Source organism: Athalia rosae, chromosome 5 (assembly GCF_917208135.1).
Source record: "Athalia rosae chromosome 5, iyAthRosa1.1, whole genome shotgun sequence".
NCBI classification, from domain to species: Eukaryota; Metazoa; Arthropoda; class Insecta; order Hymenoptera; family Athaliidae; genus Athalia; species Athalia rosae.
This window is the reverse complement of record NC_064030.1, coordinates 6,407,242-6,428,032: the sequence shown is the minus strand read 5'-3', so window position 1 is coordinate 6,428,032 and position 20,791 is coordinate 6,407,242. Positions and strand designations below refer to the sequence as shown.

Sequence of the window (20,791 nt, the reverse complement as noted above, 5' to 3'; positions counted from 1 at the left end):
TATTATATGTATGCATAGAATAAAATATTGCAACTTGAAAATAATCTGATTGAAAATTTCTAATGTTGACTGATCGTTCAGGTTCTTTACTTTTTGCTTTTTAGATATTTTTTTTACGCACGTTTCTATTTCATAATGTTCAAAATCAATCCATGATCCCTAATGTGGATTTTCATCGCAAAACGTGGCTAATGAAATTTCAGGTTGCATCTGATTATTAATATTTTTCTAAAGGTCCATTTCAAGTGACAAAATATAATCTCAATTCAAAGCATATTTATTTGGCTCAATTTTCATATTTTGCCCAACGATGAAAAAGCTCTATCCACCGTCACCTAGAGCGCTCTGTCGGCTAAGCAATAAACAACGTTCAACAAATTTAAACGTCCAAGTCAACGCACGTGGGGTTCATTTACAACTTTGACAAGCGTGGCTTTGTTTCGCTCTGTCACAGTTGTCATTGATTTTATATTTTTCAAGTGTCATTTACTTTTTACAACGTGCGTAAACTGTAAATGGAGTCATTCATATAAATGTTCATTGAAGAACACCCGAACCATTGTGATATTACATTATGTTTGAGGACGAAGAATTTGATCTGGATGAGGTAACTAACCCTAAATATACCGATGACGTTTTTTCGTTTCAATTGTATGTAGAGTTTGACAGCCACAAATTCAGTGAATAAAAACTAGTGACTGAACCACTGAACCCTTGATTTGTGCTTTGATGCCTCGATCATGATTTAGAGAGCGTTGTTACAGTTGTCCAAATTATGCCATCATAAACATGTATACATAAACAATAGTGATTGTCAATTTGAATATTTCGTTGTGATTACTGTGCAAAGTAATTTATGTCTTCTCTATTTTGAGCCTGATATCTCATATTATGTACTTGGTTTCAGGACTTTTTGAACGATCTAACACAGAAAGAATCGCAATATTATTCCCAGTCAGAAGCTATTGATGAAGGAAACTCCAGCAAGAGATTTAAGAATGATGAGGGTTCTTCTAAATCGCCTTGCGATAAATCAAACTCAAATTCGGTAGACGAACTTCAAGAAAAAGCTAAATATTCTACACTAGAGTCTTTGGTGCCTAATTTTCATGAGAGTGGTATGATAAAAACGCTTAGAACAAATTCAATCCTGGAAAGACTCAAGCAGAAAGGCAGCTCCACATCGGATATAAGTATTCAGCAGAATATCCTGACCAATAAGAGTAACCTAAACCTGAAGGAATCTAGTCTTCCACAAAAATCATGCTCACATCCGGTGCCTGTCGACTCTCGAAGGAATTTAATCCTGAACAAATTACGACAGAAAAGTGATGAGAACGTTTCAATAAGCACTCGCAGTGCCAAAGATGAGTCCGCACCAAATAATCATGGCGTAACCTCGACTGATCCTGCATCAAATCGATATGAAACGAATGAGGATGCTCGGTTAAAACCAGTCAAAGCGATCTGTACCAAGCCCATTCCGTTAGTTCGTCAATTTCCAGGTCCAGCTGGTTTGTTAAGAGGTACTGATAACGGAAACGTCCCCCAAATAATTCCTGAATCCTCTCATCTCAAAGACAGTCATGATGACACTGATGTTGATATTGTTGACAACAACGCTGGATTATCTAAATATTGTTCGCAGCAAACTGCAAATTTGTTTTTCGAGGGTGCGTGGCAGTTACTGATGAGTGATTTGGATCACGGATTTTTGAAAGAACATGAAATATCGATGATAAAACAAAAATGCCTGACTAACTCGTATAGAAATAACAAAGCACCATTTCTAGCTGGTATCGTGCAACGAGTTGATTTCAGCTGCCTTGATCCACTGGTAGTGTTGAAAGATTGTACTGGTACAATTGAAGGAACTATATCTAAAGAAATTTTGCTTAAATATCCCCAATATTTTGTAACCGGTGCAGTCTTTTTCTTGGGAAATGTCGGTCTCACAACCATTGGAAGTTACCTTAAAAAATGCCACTTTATTGCTACTTTGAAAAACATCATTAATATTTATTCAGGAAATGCTAAGATTTTTAGCAAGTCAGAGATGAGTACAAAATTAGATAGCTACGATCTCAGCCACTACTTTTGTGAACCTGCTTTGAACGACTCAATCATTGACGAATCACAAGAAAGATTATACATCGAAAGTGTCAAACCAGCGAATGACATAAATAGACAAATAAATCTAAGCAGTTTGAAGAACGACCGTAAGCTTGATGAAATCACGAAATTCACTCGGCACCCGCCAAACAGTGTTACGCGTACAACCGCAGCAGAAAAGTTTGCAGCTGCTTTGAGTAAAAAGTTAGATTTAGATACTCCAAAAATTCCTGATACCGAACTTACAAATATCATTACAGAGAATCGTGAAAATTTGAATGATGTAAATTTTTCGAAAGTCGTCGATCCCAAAAACGGTAAATTCAGTTTCGAGTTCGAAGACCTTGAAGGTTTCGATGAGGACTTCAATGCTTGAGGTGAAGAATAATCAAATTATTAAAACGGTGATATTGATTGATTTTGCACGCTAAATGCAGATGATCAAGTGTGATGCAAAATTCTGAAGAATGACTGTGATTCCGCCATGTACGTACGGGCAAGCAGTCGATGATGTGTATCTATTGGAAACGAATTGTACCTGATGGTAGAAACTTTTGAAAAACTTATTGTCAGCTATTTTTCTACACCAATAAAAAAAAATTTTGTAGCTATAATTATGGTAATTTCCACAAGTTTATAGTTTTTGGGGTCCAGGCCAACCGCTTCGCGAAATTACTTATATTCGCGCCTGTTTTTATTGGTAAAGATCACGACCACACAGATTCGTGGTAATTCTACTTGCAAGGATTTTGTTCAATGATTGGAACACGAGAATCATTTCATTAGTCAGATTTGCAATTTAAACTAGACGCAGGGATATGCCAAGGTAAATGAATAATTGGAGTCGTACACTTAGTTAATTCAACTTGTATCAACTTTCGTGGCCATCGCGCTCGCATAAAAACGCGATAGCAGTTCACAAACGCATTCGAATTCGAAAACTGCATCCCTGTATCTCCGTTATCTTACAACTTTTATCTGAAGAATATTTGACTGAATGGCTTATTTTGGTGCGATTTATGTACTGTTAAAATAAATGCCTCACTCTCGGATACACCCTGTATATACATCAAGGTGAGAATATATTTATTCGTTGAACCTACATTAATCATATCCGTGCGACAGTTTGAATGCGCGTATACCAGCTGTAGCGACTTCAAATAATCGCAGAGATACTAACAATACGGAATTCACAACGCTTGGGGATTTCCCCATTATTTTTCTTGCTTACATCGCTTGCTCAACATGTAAGTTAATATAGGAAGCGTAATGTTATTCCAGTCAATCACCTCCTATCATCGATATTCATCGTCTGATCAGAATGTCGCAAATCCTGTCGTCTACCATCGGTATACAAATACACAACAAAGTGGTTGTGAAGTAACAAAGATTTTCTTGCTCCTTGAGATTCTTTCACTGTAAGATCTATATGTATCAAAAGCCCAAAAAAAAAGGAAAAGTTGATAATCCAGAACGATAGTAGAAGACGCCGTAATCTCGATTAGCAGCGAATAATAAAACTTGACCTTTTTTTTCTTATTGGAAGTTTGCTTCGAGTGTATAGCAGACAGGCAATCATTTGCATCAATTTGTTCAACTTTTGACTGAAAGTTTAATACAATCATCATTATTGTTTCAACGTTCTACCTAAGTTAAATAATATTCGAATACATAAAGTATAATGGGGCATGGCTTCTTTTCCGACACTTAACGGGCAGGTTAGTGTAATAGTTCATGGCCTTAATCTTCCTCATATATTGGCCTAAATTTAGCCCCTGTGATACATTGACGTCGGTGATTATTCAGGAATACATAACTGTCTGTATCTAAACGGAGATTCCATCCTTTTTTGCGCAATTTAATCTCGCCCACTACGATCATAATCAATTCCAAATCATTAGGGGTGTCGTAATGGTAACGTGTCGTCGAGTTGTAACGCTCGTTTGCTGGAATTAATGCGCGATTCGTGCTTAAGCAAATTAAATTACCAATCTAATCATCGTGAATCTATCTGATATAATTATCGTATCTTGTTTCAAAATTTATCAGCAGTAGACGTACATGGAGAAGAGAATACCACATCCTTTTATAGAGCAATTTCCTCGCGCTCTCTGCAATTATGATAAACACCGAATCATTAGGGTTCAACCTTTTAGCGGTCTCATTTTCAAATTTTTTTAACACGGAAATATATTTTTATTTCACATCCTCGTTCAGGTTGCAGCGAAAATCATCTGCCTAAACAAGTTCAACATTCCAGGAATCAAGTGAGTTGAGTACATCTTTTTGAAGATCGAATCCGGTTCTTTTTTTCCTGGAATCTTTGAATTCCCCGTGAACTCTCCACAGTCGAGTTGTGATGCGATTTCTGTTCCGGATTATCATCTGAATAAATAGAAAAAATTGAGAAGCGATTATATCCCACAATTGTTGTATAATTCCAAAATTTCAGTTTGACCTTATCAACGAATCATATTTGCAAGAGTTACGCCTATGCCTCGATCTATATTAGAATATTCGTTAATCAACCTTGGTGAACCCCATCGCCACACCAGGGGACATTTACCACATCTCTAGTTATCGCACTAGAACATGATGGATTGCAATTTGCTAATCTAAAAACGGTTTGAAAGTATATCTAAAAGTATTTTCGCATCCTGCAGATGAATTCTCGTTCCTCTCTCTACGCAATGAATTTCCGATTGCCATCAGAATCAATCGTTAAAACGCAGGATTAACTATTTTTTTTTTTCAAGTTTTTAAAAAATTTTCAATCAGTTCAAATTCTGTTTTAAAGCTCGGTTAATATTTCACATTAGTTTTCAATAGTTACGCAATGCACAATTGACTTTGGTCGAAGGTGATGAATAATTTACACCGCATTGAAGGCTCATTGTCAATATAACGTTTGTTCATGAACTTGACCGGCTTATTCACCGCCCGAATATTCCATTACCTACTCAACTGATATAATCAGAGCGGTACTAAATCGCGGATATTCGAAAACTAGAGTACAGCATCTGCGTTGAGATCGTTATCCTCGAAACAGTATACCTATAATGTATATTCGCGCATAGATCAATCAGGTACGCTCAATCCGTGGTAATGAGGGTATTATCGGCCCCCTCTTCAACTTCGGGATGGATATATTACACGAGCCATTAAGTACCTACACTGTTTATTATCAGACATTTGCAGCCAGCAGCGGTGACCCTTTCGCCGAAGCAATAACCACGAGTCATTGCCTTCGACATACGAATTTTGAGAAATCAAATCTCTCAACATCGTCGCAGGTAATTGTCAACAAACGGTCTTGGGAGTCATTACAGGTACGCATGTTTCTGAATTTTTCGATCTGCCCCGAACTCGTTACCAATTATTTACCGGCGTAATTATGCTGACTGTCCGGTGATTTCGGTTCATTGAACGAAAAATTCACCGTTCTTACATTCGCACCGCCTGGACATTGCATATTATATAACGCACGTACTCCTTTTACCGTAACAAAAAATATGAGTGAAAGGTGAAATCTGTAAAAGAGTTACAAAACACAGTGGATGTTTTTCCACGGTTTTTTATTCCATTTTATTTTATTTTTCAAGTATGGCGATGATTTATCGAAGCTCGTTGCAAGCGACGAGCGTATACTTTGCGATAGCGCAATGGCGGCTATGTGAGTCACATATTGGATAATGGTTTATGATTTGAATAAGGTTTTCCTCAATATATCCGGTATAATAAATGAATGAAATGATTGATCGTGTTTTCCCGTAACGATCAGAAATTATCCAATCACTTTATATCAGACATCTGAATTATCTAATTATAAAACAACTTACGGATTTAATTGGCCGCGCCAATACGGAAGTTAAAACAGACAAAATATAAGATGTAATTAACTGCAAAAGGGTCGAGAAATAATATTACCATGATGACGTTCATGATTATCATCATATCACAAGTTAATGTTAAACTGTTCCAGCTTGTATGGAAACATGTAAGCGGACAAAATGCTCGTTCCCTCACGTATTCGCTACGTGTGTGAAGAAACAAAACGTGCGGAAGCACTTTGCAGTGTAATCATATTCCGTCCATTATTTAAAAGATCGTTACGTAATTAACAAAACAATTGCGCTCATCGTTGTACGTTTTTATTAAATTCAATGACAGGTTTCGAGATTTTGATTTCGAATTACGACATAGACCTTAATGTATCGAAAATAGAACATGGATTTACAATGATATCATATTTTTTTTCTAGCGTGATTCGATCGCCTGTCGCACGGTCAATCGATTCACCCGTTTCTACACGACTGCTCAAAATCAACTTGTAAACATCCAGAGAACACCATCAACAAATATTGAACCGAGGAATTTCATTATTCGCTCTGATAGTCATTGTACCGGAACATGGCAGGTAGTCTCGTTTCGAGCATCCATTAAAATTCACTGACGCACGTATCCATTGGATCAACATTTTTTTCCTATACCTTGGATCTCATTTTCTCTCCATATTCTTGACATAGGTATACGATACACACGAGGTACAACTTCTAAGCCCGCAGCGTCAAGTTCAAGGTTTGGTTGGTTCACGATTATAGTTAATTAATGCGATGAAATCTGATGGTTATATAATAGCCGTACAGCAATCAACAACAGATTCTTGATACATGCGACATATTTTCTCCGTATAGGTGATTGTGGTAAACAAATTCGTTTAAAAAAATAAAAATAAAAATACATTCTTATTAATTGTTACGCTGCAATTTATTGAAAACGAGACTGCGTGTACAACTTTAGCCGACATTTTTGGAGATGGGTAACGTCGGACATCGTTGCGCAAGTTTTATGATTCTTTCGAAAGATTTTCGATCATCCCATTCATCGCCGTGAAATATTCTCAATGACCACAAGTGGTCACGGAACCAATACGTGGATGTGCATGGAGAATTACTCGACAACTCGCGTGATAAATCGTAATCACGTCTACGACTTGTAATTATAATACTTTATGCCGAGTGAGCACCGGGCTTTGAAAGCGCAGGGATTCTTTGAGGTACGTAATGATGTCCCGTCTCCGAAAGCCTAACTATAATCTATTCAATTTTAATCACTTTATCTCGGTTGTAAAATTTATTGAAAAAATCGCGTCGCGACAGGAGATGATGTATGATAAATAGGGGAAGGCGGAGCAAAACTTAAGGAAAGCCCGAGCTTTGTGAAACTTAAATACGATAAAACTTCCTTGTCTTATTTGTATTTGAAGTAAATGAGAAATATTTTTCACTTATAAAGTGCATGGAAAAAAATAAAATTGATAATTATTTCATCGGACATTAATAATAAAAGTTATATTAACATTGAAAGTTATTACCATCAACATTAATTCGCAATTAGTTATGAAAAAAAAAACAAATTCTTAAAATCCAGAATGGTGTTTAAAGTCCGTTTCGATCATATTTTTGGGGTACCCCATTTTGCCCTGCTCTCCCCTGTACGTACAATGTGAATTTATATTACGAAGAACGTCGTATTATTATGTTCTGCAAATACTCTTATAGATCAGGTATAAGTATTATTGAACGGTGCAACGCGTACGTAATCGACAGATATTTTGCCTTTCTATTTTATATTTGTACTTCACACATGAACGCCCTTGAGCGTAATAAGGAGAAAAAACTGATGTTGGCAAAAAGTTTCAACCACCATTCGCATTTACCGTTGCCGTTGTAAACTGCAACCGTTCCATATTTGCGCAATATTTCTCATCGGTACTGAAGTCGGTATACCTACACATAATTGTGATACGTATGTATAACCTGCACTAATTTGTTTATCAAAAGTTCTCTATTTTTAGATCAACGAATTATTTTCAACCCATCTATAGTCGCCCTAATGATGTGAAAATTCATAAGAATAGAAAAAGCATTATGAAGATGCGAGCCATAAAATACCTCGAACGCCCACCTATATTTGACGCAATAAAATCAAGCAAATCATTTCAAATCAATGACCGTTTGCGCGTAATTGCGATCAGGAAAGTAAACTTTGCTGGTGTAGTTAAGAATAACAAGTTTTGCTGCCGCTGGTAGAGCTAATTTTTTTTTTTTTTTTTTATCGAAAATTATTATTCCACATACCAGTTATTTATACGTTAGTTCGTTAGTTATTTATGTATACATTGCAAATCTTTTGATACATATTATCGTCAGGTCAAAATGCAGGCGAAAGTTCTATAAAAATTCCAAGCTGTTGTAAAAAATATGTAATATGAGTACTGTGTGCGGATTTTCTGCTGAAGATTTTCTGCCGAAGAATCGAAGCTCAATCGTTTTATGCTTATCAAAAAAATTCGTCAATCGGGTGCACACGATAATGCGGACATCTCAACTTCCTGTTTGGTGAACTCGAAATTTATTTCAGACGTATATATACAGTCATCTGTATATCTCGAAGATATGTAGCATTATCGGAACTCTAAAAGCGCGAAAGGTCATCTAGAATAATCACAATTCTCCCAATCTCCGTTGAAAACCCTGAAAAATGCGAGAATCGCGGCAGTCTGGAACGTGTAACTCATTTGCCTAAAAATTATCGAAACAGCGATCACACCTTTGACCTACTGCTATAAAAGTGATTCACGTTTCGTAAATAAAATTTGAAAGAATTTGTTAATCGAATTGGTACACGGGATAATTTTTTCACGAAAACTTTAACAAGTGCAGAAGGAAAAATTTTTTGCATCAAAATATCGAGGAACGCCACGTGTCTTCTGAATTTTTCTCATCGATCTGTATGCGCAGAGGCCATAAACCACCTGCATCTTGAAAAGAAGTTTCGTTATCGCTCTCACCAATAGTTTCATCTGTCATGTTCCGATAAAGAATAAATTCATAAATGCGGTATCTTTTTATAATTAGATATACTATTGATCGAGAATTAAGATATGGACATTCACAAGTACTGGTTATCGGTCATCGTCTGTTACGATCATCGCAGAGGCAGTGTTCGTCATTTTGACGTATAGCCTCTGTAAGGCATCATTCAAATCGAAGAGAAGTGGGGCTGATTTGATACGACAGTGAAACAGTTTGGCTAACAGTTTGAAATGTCAGTTTCGCGCGGCCCTCCGAACTCGCCAGCTGCGGTTCTCCTTTGCCAGTATTAAATTAATTTTAATACTTTCCTATTATAAATGAAACTCGTTAATCGGTTACCCTGTTAATGTACGTACGAAGAATATAAAAAAAAATCAAAAAATCAAAAAAACAAGTTCAAAATATAAATTTAATCAACGTTATACTTCGGGTGTTTGAAATTGCGAGTTGGAATTGAATAAAATTGTCATCGGACATCGTGGAGAATCCGTGACCGTTTCAACCAAACTTTATTCTTCAACGTCCAAGGAGATTACCTAGAAATGAAAAAGGTGGACGGCGTACGGAGCATTTGCAGCGTACGGCAAAATAAGTTCGATTTCAATCAATAGACATCAAATTTCTGGTAAGTAACAATATATTTGTTGGACAGAGGCTGAGTTAATAATAACTATAGATAATATTACACAAGATTAGACAAAAAGTAATCAGCCTAAGTACCGTGTTGGTATGCCCGACCATCAATGACGTGAAATCGTGAAAACCACGACAATCATTTCTTGATTCCCGATTATTTCGAAAACGTACCGACAAATGTGCCATTGGATTGTCGTTTCGTTCGTCTGAATTTATCACTCATTGGCAAGTTTCGTCGAGCATCAGAATTTAAACATCCATACAGGCAATTGTTGTTCATAGTTCTACTCGAGTAAGAGAAGGATTGATTAAATGTTATAGTTATCGCTGAACTCATTCGTCAGATTAGTCAGTTTTATGGGACACCGTTGTAAAATTTCTGTGATAAACTTACTTCAAGAAACGCGTGATATTTTCTGTTTACAACTTTAGTCAGCAGGCGCGTGTTTCGGTGATATCTTGGTATCGAATAGGATGCGAGGATTATACGTATATAGGTGATCTGATTTATCTTACGGACGACTAGCCCCTAATTTTATTAGATCACAGATATATCGTTCGACCGAATATCTTAAAAATCTTATGAGAACCAATTAGCTGAAAATTCCAAGTGAAAAAAAGGAGAACAAAAAACCAAAAAAAAAAAAAACGTCATGACTCAGACCATTGGACACGGTTTCGAAACGTTCTATTCAACGAGCGAAGAGCTGTTGAATCAGTTACACAAGAATACATGGTATTCAATGGCGAATGCACAAGTATTGTGAAATATATCGAGTTCCTTCGCAAACTGATGATGCATTCTGTACGAGGGAACTCCCACTGATAATATACGTCTCTATCTCTAATCGTTTCATAGGTGTACATCGTCAAAAATAGCGCAATTGCAGGTATAGACAGATGTCCTCGTGTTGTCGTAGACCATCCGAATAAATTGACAAAAGTTTGAGTGTGTTCAGTTGCGGATCACTAGAGATCGAAGCTAAAATATCGCAACAAGGAACCCCGCGTGGTATTGCACGTATACCTATACAACACCCGAAAATTATCTGTTTTCATTAACGTAATATAATGGAGGATGACGATCTGGTTACCAGATCGAGGGGAGCTTCGCGTTGGGTGATGTAAACGCCGGGTTGATAATTCGCCATCCTGGGATCGAGTCGACGGCAACGATGAAGAATAAATAGAAATTCAGGGGCATTGGTTTGGCGATTTTACGCAACCGTTTCGTACCAGCTCATTAGTCTTATTATTTATGCGGTTTTATATTCATGGGGTTCCGATAGGACAAGCAGTCGAACGAGGAAAAAATGGCAGTGACATTAACGTCTTACAATTAAACGTATACTAGAAGAGAGGGGAAATAAAAAACTTCCAGGCTAAAATTAAATTATGCAAACGATTTAATGGGAAAATATTAGAACTGGTACAACCTTCGTACATTATTTGATATTCTGATCATAGACGATAATCTTTACCAGCTATGATAATCAATCATATTCATTGTTCGAAGACCATGGAGAAAAGGTCGCGCATCCAGCGGATAGATCACAACTATTAATTATTGATAGGATCTCAAGTGTTTGGCATTAGGGATAATTACAATTTATCGCACATATGTATGTTAGGTATGTGCAGCAGGTAATATATGCAATTTGTTTGAACAGCGTGCAACCAGTGAAAGTCCTTCGCAACACAGGAATCCCCTCCCGGCTTGGCTTCTCTACTCCTTTCAACATTTTGTGCAAACAACTGTGGAGTTATGAGCAATCCGAATGGTAAGGAAAGGAAATAAATAATTGAACAAATGATTGAAATTAATCATATAAATCTACTGAGATAGTGCGAACCGTGTAGAGTAACCCGGTATTCTTCGAAATGCCGATTTCTTATAGCTCCTCGTGACGACCAGGTGTTACAGGTGAGGAAATAAACGATGCACGAATATTGTCGTAAAGTTTGCAAGAAATAAAAAAAAATTACCGAGAGCCTTAGGGTCAATTTCAAAATCGCGAAGATCCTTGAAGTCTATCGCGAAATACAATGGCTGGCAAAAGATAACTATGATAGATGGCCGCTTCGGCGTGTGTAAGGGAAGCTGTGAAACAAAATGGTAAAACACGGCGAACGCGTGGACTACACAAAGCCGGAAATAATTAATAATTAACCAAATTTCAACTTTCTCTAGACTCTACCACGGTTTCTCACTCACCACAAAACTGCAGTAATCGACTCGCTTACAAGTCGTGTTCCACAAAAAGACATTTCAAACTTCACATGGCTTAACAAATGAAAACATTCGTATCGAACGAATGTTATAAAGCCGATTTATAAACGTGTACGAGTACCCGAAGTAACCTTGGCTTACCTTATGCTTTGCAAATTTGTTATCTGACAGCCATTAAACGAGATCTTACGTAGAGTAAAACTATATTTCGTTTTAATGTAGAGAACAAAAATGCTCGCTTCAGCTGGCACAGGAGACTGTATTATACAGTCGATGTATGATGTGCATTCTTTCGTATATATTAACATTGATCGCGAATGACGTGCGCTATACATATCTCTTGACTTCGCTTATTTTTTTTTCAAAGCGTATAATAATTAAAACTTTAGATAATATTATCATCTATGGTAACAATTACACGTGCGATATGTTGAGGTAGCAAACTTTTTCGAGCGACGAAGCAAAGCGAAGGAAATATGTATCGCGTTCGCGTACATATGTGTACAGCATCTGCATGCAATGATGATTTATCAGTCTTTCTCGCCTCTCAATGATCGATATATATTCACGTTGCAAATTCGAAGGTGTTGACGAGCCGGATGCTTAGGGACTTTCTAGTATTCGAGCACATGTACCTAAATATAATTGTGGTTCGAACTCATTAACATGCCAACTTCCGTACGAGTTATAATAATGTTTATTCTGAATTTCGGTAAGCGCATGTACGTAAGCTCGCACCTCTGTTCTTATTTATTTTTCTAACGTGGTGTGAAGGATACGTACGAGCACAGATATTACCGGCCATATAAAGTCTGCAATTAGTTAGATACCGGTATGACCCATTTTACGAGAACGGCAAAGTGATTTTCCTTTTTCACGTATGCGGTCGGCAATTTATATACCTTACCTGTGGCAACCGATTGCATAATTTTGATTTTCTTCTTTTCTGAGCCGAAGTTTTCTTTCTATTCGGCCTGTGTCATAATCAGTACGAGAAATGACTTGCCGAAATGCATTCCATACCGTTCAAGGTATTCGCCGGATAACGTTTATCAGCCGAGAAAAATGAAGAGATTTTTTTGCCCGAACTTTTAAAAAAACAATTTAACGTACCGTGGATAGTAAAATATGTTTTTCTGCAGGTTTATGTGCATACCATTTTGTTGATATTATGTGAATAATAAAAACAACGCAAAGTCCGATGGAATGATCAGTCTCGGAGTTTGTACTCCCACCATGTTAATTTTACCACACGTCTCGTATTTTTTATTTCTCATCATTCAATTATATTAACCACCACTAATTGCAAATAACATTGTCATTCGAGCTTATTATGTAACTATCAAATTTTATGCCCATTTGAAAGTAAGACTGATATTTTGTTTCCTTATTCTATTGTGGATTTCTTCACATTGTACAGGATAATTGAATTTCACAGGGTTGGAAAAAAGCGGAAATGATGCGAAATCTTACTATCAGACACTCAACAGTGGCAAAGATGACGAAATGGTGAGATCGAATTGAATATTTTCACAAAGAATTTGTGTTAAAAATCTGTTTTTTGTTGTTTTTTGTGAATTTAGCGGGTGCTCGGTTTTGAGAAGAGCACATTGGGGACTCTCCTGGCTCACGTATCGTTCGTCTTAAGTATCGGAATAATTAGATTATTTTTTCACTGGTACCCCAAGCTGCACTTGTACGCAACGCATCGGGAATGTCCTCTGGTTCAAGCTACGAGATTGCTGATAATTGTAATTATGATTTTATCTGTATCGATTCATGTTTTGTTCACCATTTGTATACGCCGAGACATTTTTTTATCCTTAATCCGAATTTTTTCAAGGATGATTATCAAGGAAAGTACAAATCGTATTTTGTAAAAGATCTAAGGACGGTGTCGACTAAAAATTTGAGGTGATAACTCATGATTTTTTTCTGTTCTTCTTGTCTTTCTCCACGAACATTTCTTTCCTTAATTTTTTCTAACAAGACTTTTTGTAAGACGCACTGCTCGTGACCGAGAACTTTATTTTCACTTTTGGTTTTTATCCTTGTTTCATTATCTAGTTCGAAATCGCTTAGTGAAAAACTCGGACAAGTCGATGAAGATCTTATAAAAAAAATCCAGGGCAGAAAGTTAACGATCAAATTGGAAAATGGCACCTTACGCGAAGTCGACGAGTACAGAGCTTTTTGGTGTAAAAAACAGTGCTACATCTGGGACACGAAAAGGTCAGAATTTTCCAAACTTGTCGGTTTGGACAGCCACGTTCTATGCACCGATCTTCATCAGGGACAAGGAATGTCAAAGGAGGAACAATTGCTAAGGTACGATACAAAAATTATTCCGCACAACACGCTGGGTGAAATAAGTTCATACTCAACAGCCTACTTGAAGATTACCTTCGGTTTTTTGTTCTTCGTATCTACAGGAGGATCGTTTATGGAAATAATGAAATATTAGTCCCAGTGCAGAGCATATTGGTCCTTCTTTTGCTGGAATGCATAAATCCATTCTATATTTTTCAAGTCTTTACCTTGGTGGTGTGGTTTGTCGAAGGATACCTTTATTACACCATCGCCATTATCAGCATGTCAGTCTTCGGAATAACGAGCTCCATTTTGCAGACACGCAGGGCAAGTTATAATTCGCAGAATTACACATAACATTTTCATCCTCGTTTTCAGTTGCATAACTCGATTCGGAACATCTTGCCTTATCCTGTAATACCCAAAGATCCTCGCAAGGATCGAATGACGTTAGTAATCCTTAAAAAATGCGGAACTAATAAATTTACTTCAAACAACAGAACCAGAAAAATCTTCACGGGACTGTTGCCTCTTCGGAAACTGTACGAGTTTGCAGAGCGCCAGGAGTTTTTGAAAATATTTCCAGTGCGGAACTTGTACCCGGTGATATCATTGAGCTGCCAAAATATCAAGGAACAGTAATCTGTGACGCGGTTCTACTCACCGGTCATTGCATACTCAATGAATCGATGCTAACAGGTAAGAAAAAATGACACGGTATACCTACAACGATCAATGATTGTTTAAAAGGAATTTTTATTAATCGACTATATTCAACGCGTTAAAAATCCGCTATACTAACAATAAATGCTGATTATTGTACGGATGTATCGAACAGTACCTGTGGAATGAGTTTCTCATTCGAGAAAAACCGATAACGCCAATTACTCTGCACCTGGCGATTATTCGGAATTGGCAATTATCCGGTTCACATGGAGTGAATCGGAATTGACATAATCTATGCCACGAATTGATTTTGATTTTTTCTTTTCTCCTGATAATTCAAGACACTGTCCATATCGTCGATTGAACGAAACTTTTTCATCGTTCCATATAGTTGCGATGTAGTTTACAGCACGTTTCACAGAAATAACGATTTTTATGCTAGTGCAATTATTTTCATTAGACTTTACTGTCGTATACGACATTATCCTTTTACATAGATACAGCATTTATTGAACTACATGACAAACTACCCGCATGCCTGCATTGCGTGACAAAACCGCGTGGTCCAATTGAATAAGACAAAAAGATGCTCTGTTGCGATAAAAAGGAACGTTGGAAGATAATGCTTTAGTACTCGTTACGTTTCTCAACACTCGCTGATAACTCATAAAACGGCTTACCTGCATAGGTGTTCATTGATAATGATCGTACGTGAATGTAACGTAGTCTCAAATTGTTCTTTGAATTGCCGTAGATATTACTCTAGATATGATAAGAGGTACGATCAGAGGTAGGGGAGGGTAAAGATCCTGATACTGAATCAAACGATAATTTGAGAAAAAATCAAAATCATTGATTGTTATGATGTTTTGGAAACAGAGAAGAAATTTATTGTTATCGCCTAAATCAAACACAGCTTTGATTTCGAACATATTTATTGATTTAAAATCGGGCTAACATCACGTACTATATAACACGATGAAGTAATGATCGATTCGTTGAAAATTTCAGGAGAATCTGTGCCAGTAACAAAAACTCCCCTACCACGACGTTCAGTATTATACGATGGAAAAAGCTGCTCACCGCATACCCTATACAGCGGCACAATCATAATACAGACGAGGTAAATTTATATCATTGAATCAATGATTAAATGTGACAATAGGATTCGAAAATTTAAAATAGTGAAGTCAATTCAATCGGCAGAAAATTTAAAACTGGATGATCGACTCAAGATTGACGAATCAATATAATTGCGGCAGGTTTCATGGAACGATTACAACCATGTTTCAATAATCGCATAATAATTACGTGTTTATCACAACATCGCTTATTCTTCAGGTATTACGGCGATGGACCAGTTTTGGCAAGAGTCATTAGAACCGGCCTTCAAACCAGCAGAGGAGCCTTAGTAGCAGCGATTCTGTACCCACCGCCGGCAGATTTCAAATTTGATCAAGACTCGTACAAATTTATCGCAATACTTGCTTTTATAGCAACCTGTGGTTTTTTATACACGGTTGTCACAAAGGTAAAGACTGATTCTGGAATAGACCCATTCCCTGGGAGATAAGAAAACAAGCAGCCGTTTCCTAGTTTCATTTATTCATCTTTTCTTCCTTCTGAGCTTTACACTTTTTCTTTCATGTAGATGTCTCGAGGAATCACAGCCGGCGATATTGCGATCAAAGCTTTAGACATAATAACCATTGTTATACCTCCTGCATTGCCAGCAGCCATGACGGTTGGGAAGTTGTATGCTCAAGCAAGGTTGAAGCGTGCGGAAATTTATTGCATAAACAGCAGAGTAATCAATGTTGCAGGAAGTTTGAACTGCGTATGCTTCGACAAGGTATAAGTGTACCTGATTCCACAATACAAATTGCCAGATTGAGTCAAGGAGATTGTTTTCCATAACATCTCGAAAATTTAAAAATCAAGAGCGGGATTGCTCCAAATTTTTGAGTACACAATTGCTGCGATACAGAACGGTATCTAACGAAATAGTAAGATTCTTTATTTTGCAGACCGGTACTCTGACTGAAGATGGGCTAGACATGTGGGGAGTGGTACCAAATACTAACGGAGTTCTTGAGAATTCCGTCAAAGATATACCTACTCTGAAAGCTCATCCACTGTTCGAAGGAATGCTGGTTTGTCATAGTCTAACGTTGATTGGGGAAGAACTTTGCGGAGATCCTTTAGATGTTAAGGTAAAAGTTTTACAGCTGCAGAAGTCCAAAGAAGTTGTTTCAAATTTGAAAAACTGTTGAATAATGTGTGGAATAATGTGTATGTATTCGAACATATTTTGAACTTTCGTACTATAGTGATAATGATTTTTTAATTTTTACTCAGATGTTCGAAAGCACTGGATGGGTTCTTGAAGAACCGGATATTTCGGATACCAGCAAGTATGATTTGCTGATACCAACGGTCGTCAAACCACCAAAAGATGACAATTTTACTGAGAATATGAATCAGATATCGGAAATCGGGATCATCCAACAGTACCACTTTTCCAGTATGTTACAAAGGATGTCTGTAATCATACGAGTGCTGGGCTCAAAGCACTATGTATCTTACACTAAAGGTTCTCCAGAAATGATCTTGAGCTTGAGTAAAATTGAAACTATACCCAAGGATATCATGGAATCATTGCAACAGTACACTGAACAAGGATATCGAGTCATAGCTATGGGTCGCACGGTCGTTGAAAGTAACTATGCAAAGGTAAAAGATAATGAACAACGATGAATCAGTATGTATACATTACTGTCATGACGATATTCAGATTCAGAGGATGCCGAGGGAACAAGTGGAGCAGAATCTAGAATTTTTGGGATTAGTTATCATGGAGAACCGTCTCAAAGAGCCGACGATAGAAGTCATAAAAGAATTGAAGGAAGCCAACCTACACGTGGTAATGATAACAGGTTTGTCGAAATGATCAATTGGAATTTATACACCCATTTCAATTAACTTATAGATACGATAAATTTACCACTGGAAGTATCTACGAAAAGAGAAGAATAGAAGCTCTAAATTAATTTTTTATTTTTTAGGAGACAATATTCAAACTGCTGTCAGCGTGGCGAAAGATTGTGGTATACTTTCGCCATCTGAAACTGTGATAGATGTTACAGTTTTACCAGGCAACTTGAAAAGACCACCTGAAATATTTTTCAATGCTCAAGGATTTCCCAATAAAATGGTAAATTGTCGATTTGTTTATTTGTAATTTGATGCGCGATTCTAGATAAACCCAACTTCAATTTTATTGTTATTTTATTAAATGGCTTTTTTGTAAAAGCACAACAATCATTTACCAATTTTTTTATACATAATCTAAAGCATGTTATACTTGTGATGCCCCTTAGAAAATTCAAGATAAAAAACTAATGATACCTACGCTGGAAGCGATAGAGAGAGCAATAGATATCGACAGCTACAGATTTGCTTTAACTGGTCAAACTTGGGCACTTCTGCGGGAGCATTATGCAGACATATTATCTCGGATCTGTGTGCGAGGGGCTGTATTTGCTCGAATGACGAGCGATCAAAAGCAGCAACTCGTTACGGAGCTCATGCAACTTGGATACTATGTTGGTGAGTTCAATAAATTCGATATGGGATATTTCTCATAATTATAAGATGGGAATATTTGTCGCGTTTGATACGATTTTCTTACATCCTCATGAGTACGCAGCGCGCGTAGTGCGACCCGTATTTTGTTGCTAGAAGAAACCTTTCGAAGCCATGAAGCTGAAGACTCAGACCTTGGAATGATCTTTTGGGAAAAATTTTTTTTTCCATAAGTGTGGTTTTATCCACCTGTATCGAAAATAATATTCTGTTACAGCAATGTGCGGAGATGGTGCTAACGACTGCGGAGCATTAAAAGCAGCACATGCCGGAGTTTCCCTATCAGAGTCTGAGTCCAGGTGAGCAATTACTATGATGGCGTGCGTTTATTCATCAATCATTATTCAGACTTGAGGATTAGTCGCTGTTCTTAAGCTAATTGCTTCACATCTACGAATTTCTGTGACATATGCACATTTTCTGTATTTTCCGTTACAGCGTCGCAAGTCCTTTTACTGCACGCACACCAGACATTAGATGTATACTCCAAGTGATAAGGCAAGGAAGAGCAGCATTGGTGACGTCATTTGGAATTTTCAAATTCATGGTCGCGTATTCACTCACCGAATTTACATCTGTAATAATATTGTATTCCATCGACTCGAATTTAACCGACTTACAATTTTTATTCATTGATATATGCTTGATAGTCAACTTTGCGTTCTTTTTTGGTAAAACGCGAGCCTACGAAGGAAGACTTGCAAGAAGTCCGCCCAATACAAGCTTATTAAGTTTTACTCCCCTACTTTCGCTGACACTACTGATGTTAGTAATGTCCGCATTTCAAACTATGGCATTCTACGTGGTCCAGCACTTCCCCGGGTTTGTCCCATTCAAATTCACTGCTGAAACGGGATATACCTGTTGGCAAAACTACTCTGTATTTTGCGTTTCATTGTTTCAGTATATCACAATGGCTATCGCCTTCTCCCGTGGTAAACCTTACCGGATGCCTATTTATACTAACACAGCATTTATCATGTCTATATTGCTGCTAACTGTTATATGCATTTATATAACTGCATATCCAGCAAATTGGGTGATAAATGCTCTACAACTTACCTTACCTCCTGGTTACGAATGGCGAGTTTTAATACTAACACTAGGCCTAGCCAATTTTCTCCTCTGTTTATTCGTCGAGTCATTCATCATTGAATTTCTGATTGAGAAAAAACTACGCCCAAAATTATATCGACCTGAGAAATCTAAAAAATCATATTTAGCGGTCGTTCACTATCTAAAAAATAATTCGGGCTGGCCCCGATTGAGCACCGCAAAACCAACTTTGCACATTACTTCAAGCTTAGAAAATATGACAAAAGTCATGAACACTACGTTTATTGCCGACATTGATTCTCATACTGAAAGTGGTGAGTCGGACGCTTTAGACAATTTTTCTCCAATGGAACTTGCACAAGGAAGTAAACATGGTGTATACAACAATGCATTTGTTGATGATGAAGATTCCGCGAAAGTTAATTTCCCGAGTAATTGTTGAAGAACAATTGTCAACTAATAATTTCGATACTCGAATAAACACTTTATAATGCAGTTGTACCATTATGTTATAATCGAACGTGAAGGTTCAAGCATGCTTGCAAACGCGTAACTGCTTATTACAGGCCACCGTAGCTTATGTGAGTTCTACATTCTGTGTCCCTCTCATAATTTGCCATAATTTATTTATCGCGAACAGAATTAGCAGGATATTAAGGTGATTACACATTTCAATGGCAAAGATATATTTTATATACAACCAAGATTTATCTTCGTTCAATTGATCATTCATCACGAAAGTAATCAATTTCTTCTTTTTGGTCTAAATTAATGGCTGGTTGAGCTAATATCGTGTTACTCAATTTACCTGTACAGTTTACAGGAATGAAATTAGAAATTGGAGAATACGTAAGTCGAGGGTACGGGCAATATTTTGTATTAACATCATTTTAATAATAAATATAGTCGTGTAAGGCGAGAATGAATTACATGTACATGCTGGATGGAAATGTAAAAACTGTAGAAGTTTACTGTTATTACAAAGTTCCATCAAGATACAACTTAGGTCGGCAAATTTAGATTGGAACAAATGTGGTATTAGAAACGATATTCGTATATTTTAAAATAATATTATATACACTGTACAATTTAGTTATACAGAAAAGGAGACAGATACAAATGATATTTTTAAAATAAAAATCTATTTATCAAAATGAAACTGCGGGCATTGTGTCAATTTCGGTACCTAAATTTACGAATGGGTTTTTTGAGCAAAAAATTCCTAATGAATTGAACTGTAAAGTATGATGCATAGGAT

General features: G+C 36.9%; 2 protein-coding genes across 2 annotated transcripts; both read left to right on the top strand.

The window, feature by feature from the left end:
* Positions 1 to 382: 382 nt before the first annotated feature.
* Positions 383 to 9,354, top strand: LOC105685852. Its single transcript, XM_012400288.3, has 3 exons — positions 383 to 607; positions 908 to 3,186; positions 6,374 to 9,354. The coding sequence occupies exons 1-2, from the start codon at positions 575 to 577 to the stop codon at positions 2,486 to 2,488; spliced, it is 1,614 nt and encodes a 537-aa protein (XP_012255711.2). The 5' UTR covers positions 383 to 574; the 3' UTR covers positions 2,489 to 3,186; positions 6,374 to 9,354.
* LOC105685872 (polyamine-transporting ATPase 13A3-like) lies at positions 9,248 to 20,692 on the top strand. Its single transcript, XM_012400316.3, has 18 exons — positions 9,248 to 9,615; positions 11,297 to 11,407; positions 13,295 to 13,365; positions 13,440 to 13,607; positions 13,700 to 13,770; positions 13,924 to 14,184; positions 14,289 to 14,493; positions 14,667 to 14,865; positions 15,844 to 15,955; positions 16,174 to 16,363; positions 16,484 to 16,684; positions 16,860 to 17,045; positions 17,191 to 17,565; positions 17,627 to 17,768; positions 17,898 to 18,046; positions 18,213 to 18,441; positions 18,695 to 18,776; positions 18,916 to 20,692. The coding sequence occupies exons 2-18, from the start codon at positions 11,392 to 11,394 to the stop codon at positions 19,973 to 19,975; spliced, it is 3,717 nt and encodes a 1,238-aa protein (XP_012255739.2). The 5' UTR covers positions 9,248 to 9,615; positions 11,297 to 11,391; the 3' UTR covers positions 19,976 to 20,692.
* The last annotated feature ends 99 nt before the right edge of the window (positions 20,693 to 20,791 follow it).

Bases quoted from the DNA above. Each gene is read 5' to 3' on its own strand.
- LOC105685872 (XM_012400316.3), top strand. The intron at 13,771-13,923 runs GTGATAACTCAT...TTCATTATCTAG, and splicing joins GTGTCGACTAAAAATTTGAG to TTCGAAATCGCTTAGTGAAA. The intron at 16,364-16,483 runs GTAAAGACTGAT...TCTTTCATGTAG, and splicing joins TATACACGGTTGTCACAAAG to ATGTCTCGAGGAATCACAGC.
- LOC105685852 (XM_012400288.3), top strand. From the start codon at position 575: ATGTTTGAGGACGAAGAATTTGATCTGGATGAG. The intron at 608-907 runs GTAACTAACCCT...ACTTGGTTTCAG, and splicing joins AAGAATTTGATCTGGATGAG to GACTTTTTGAACGATCTAAC.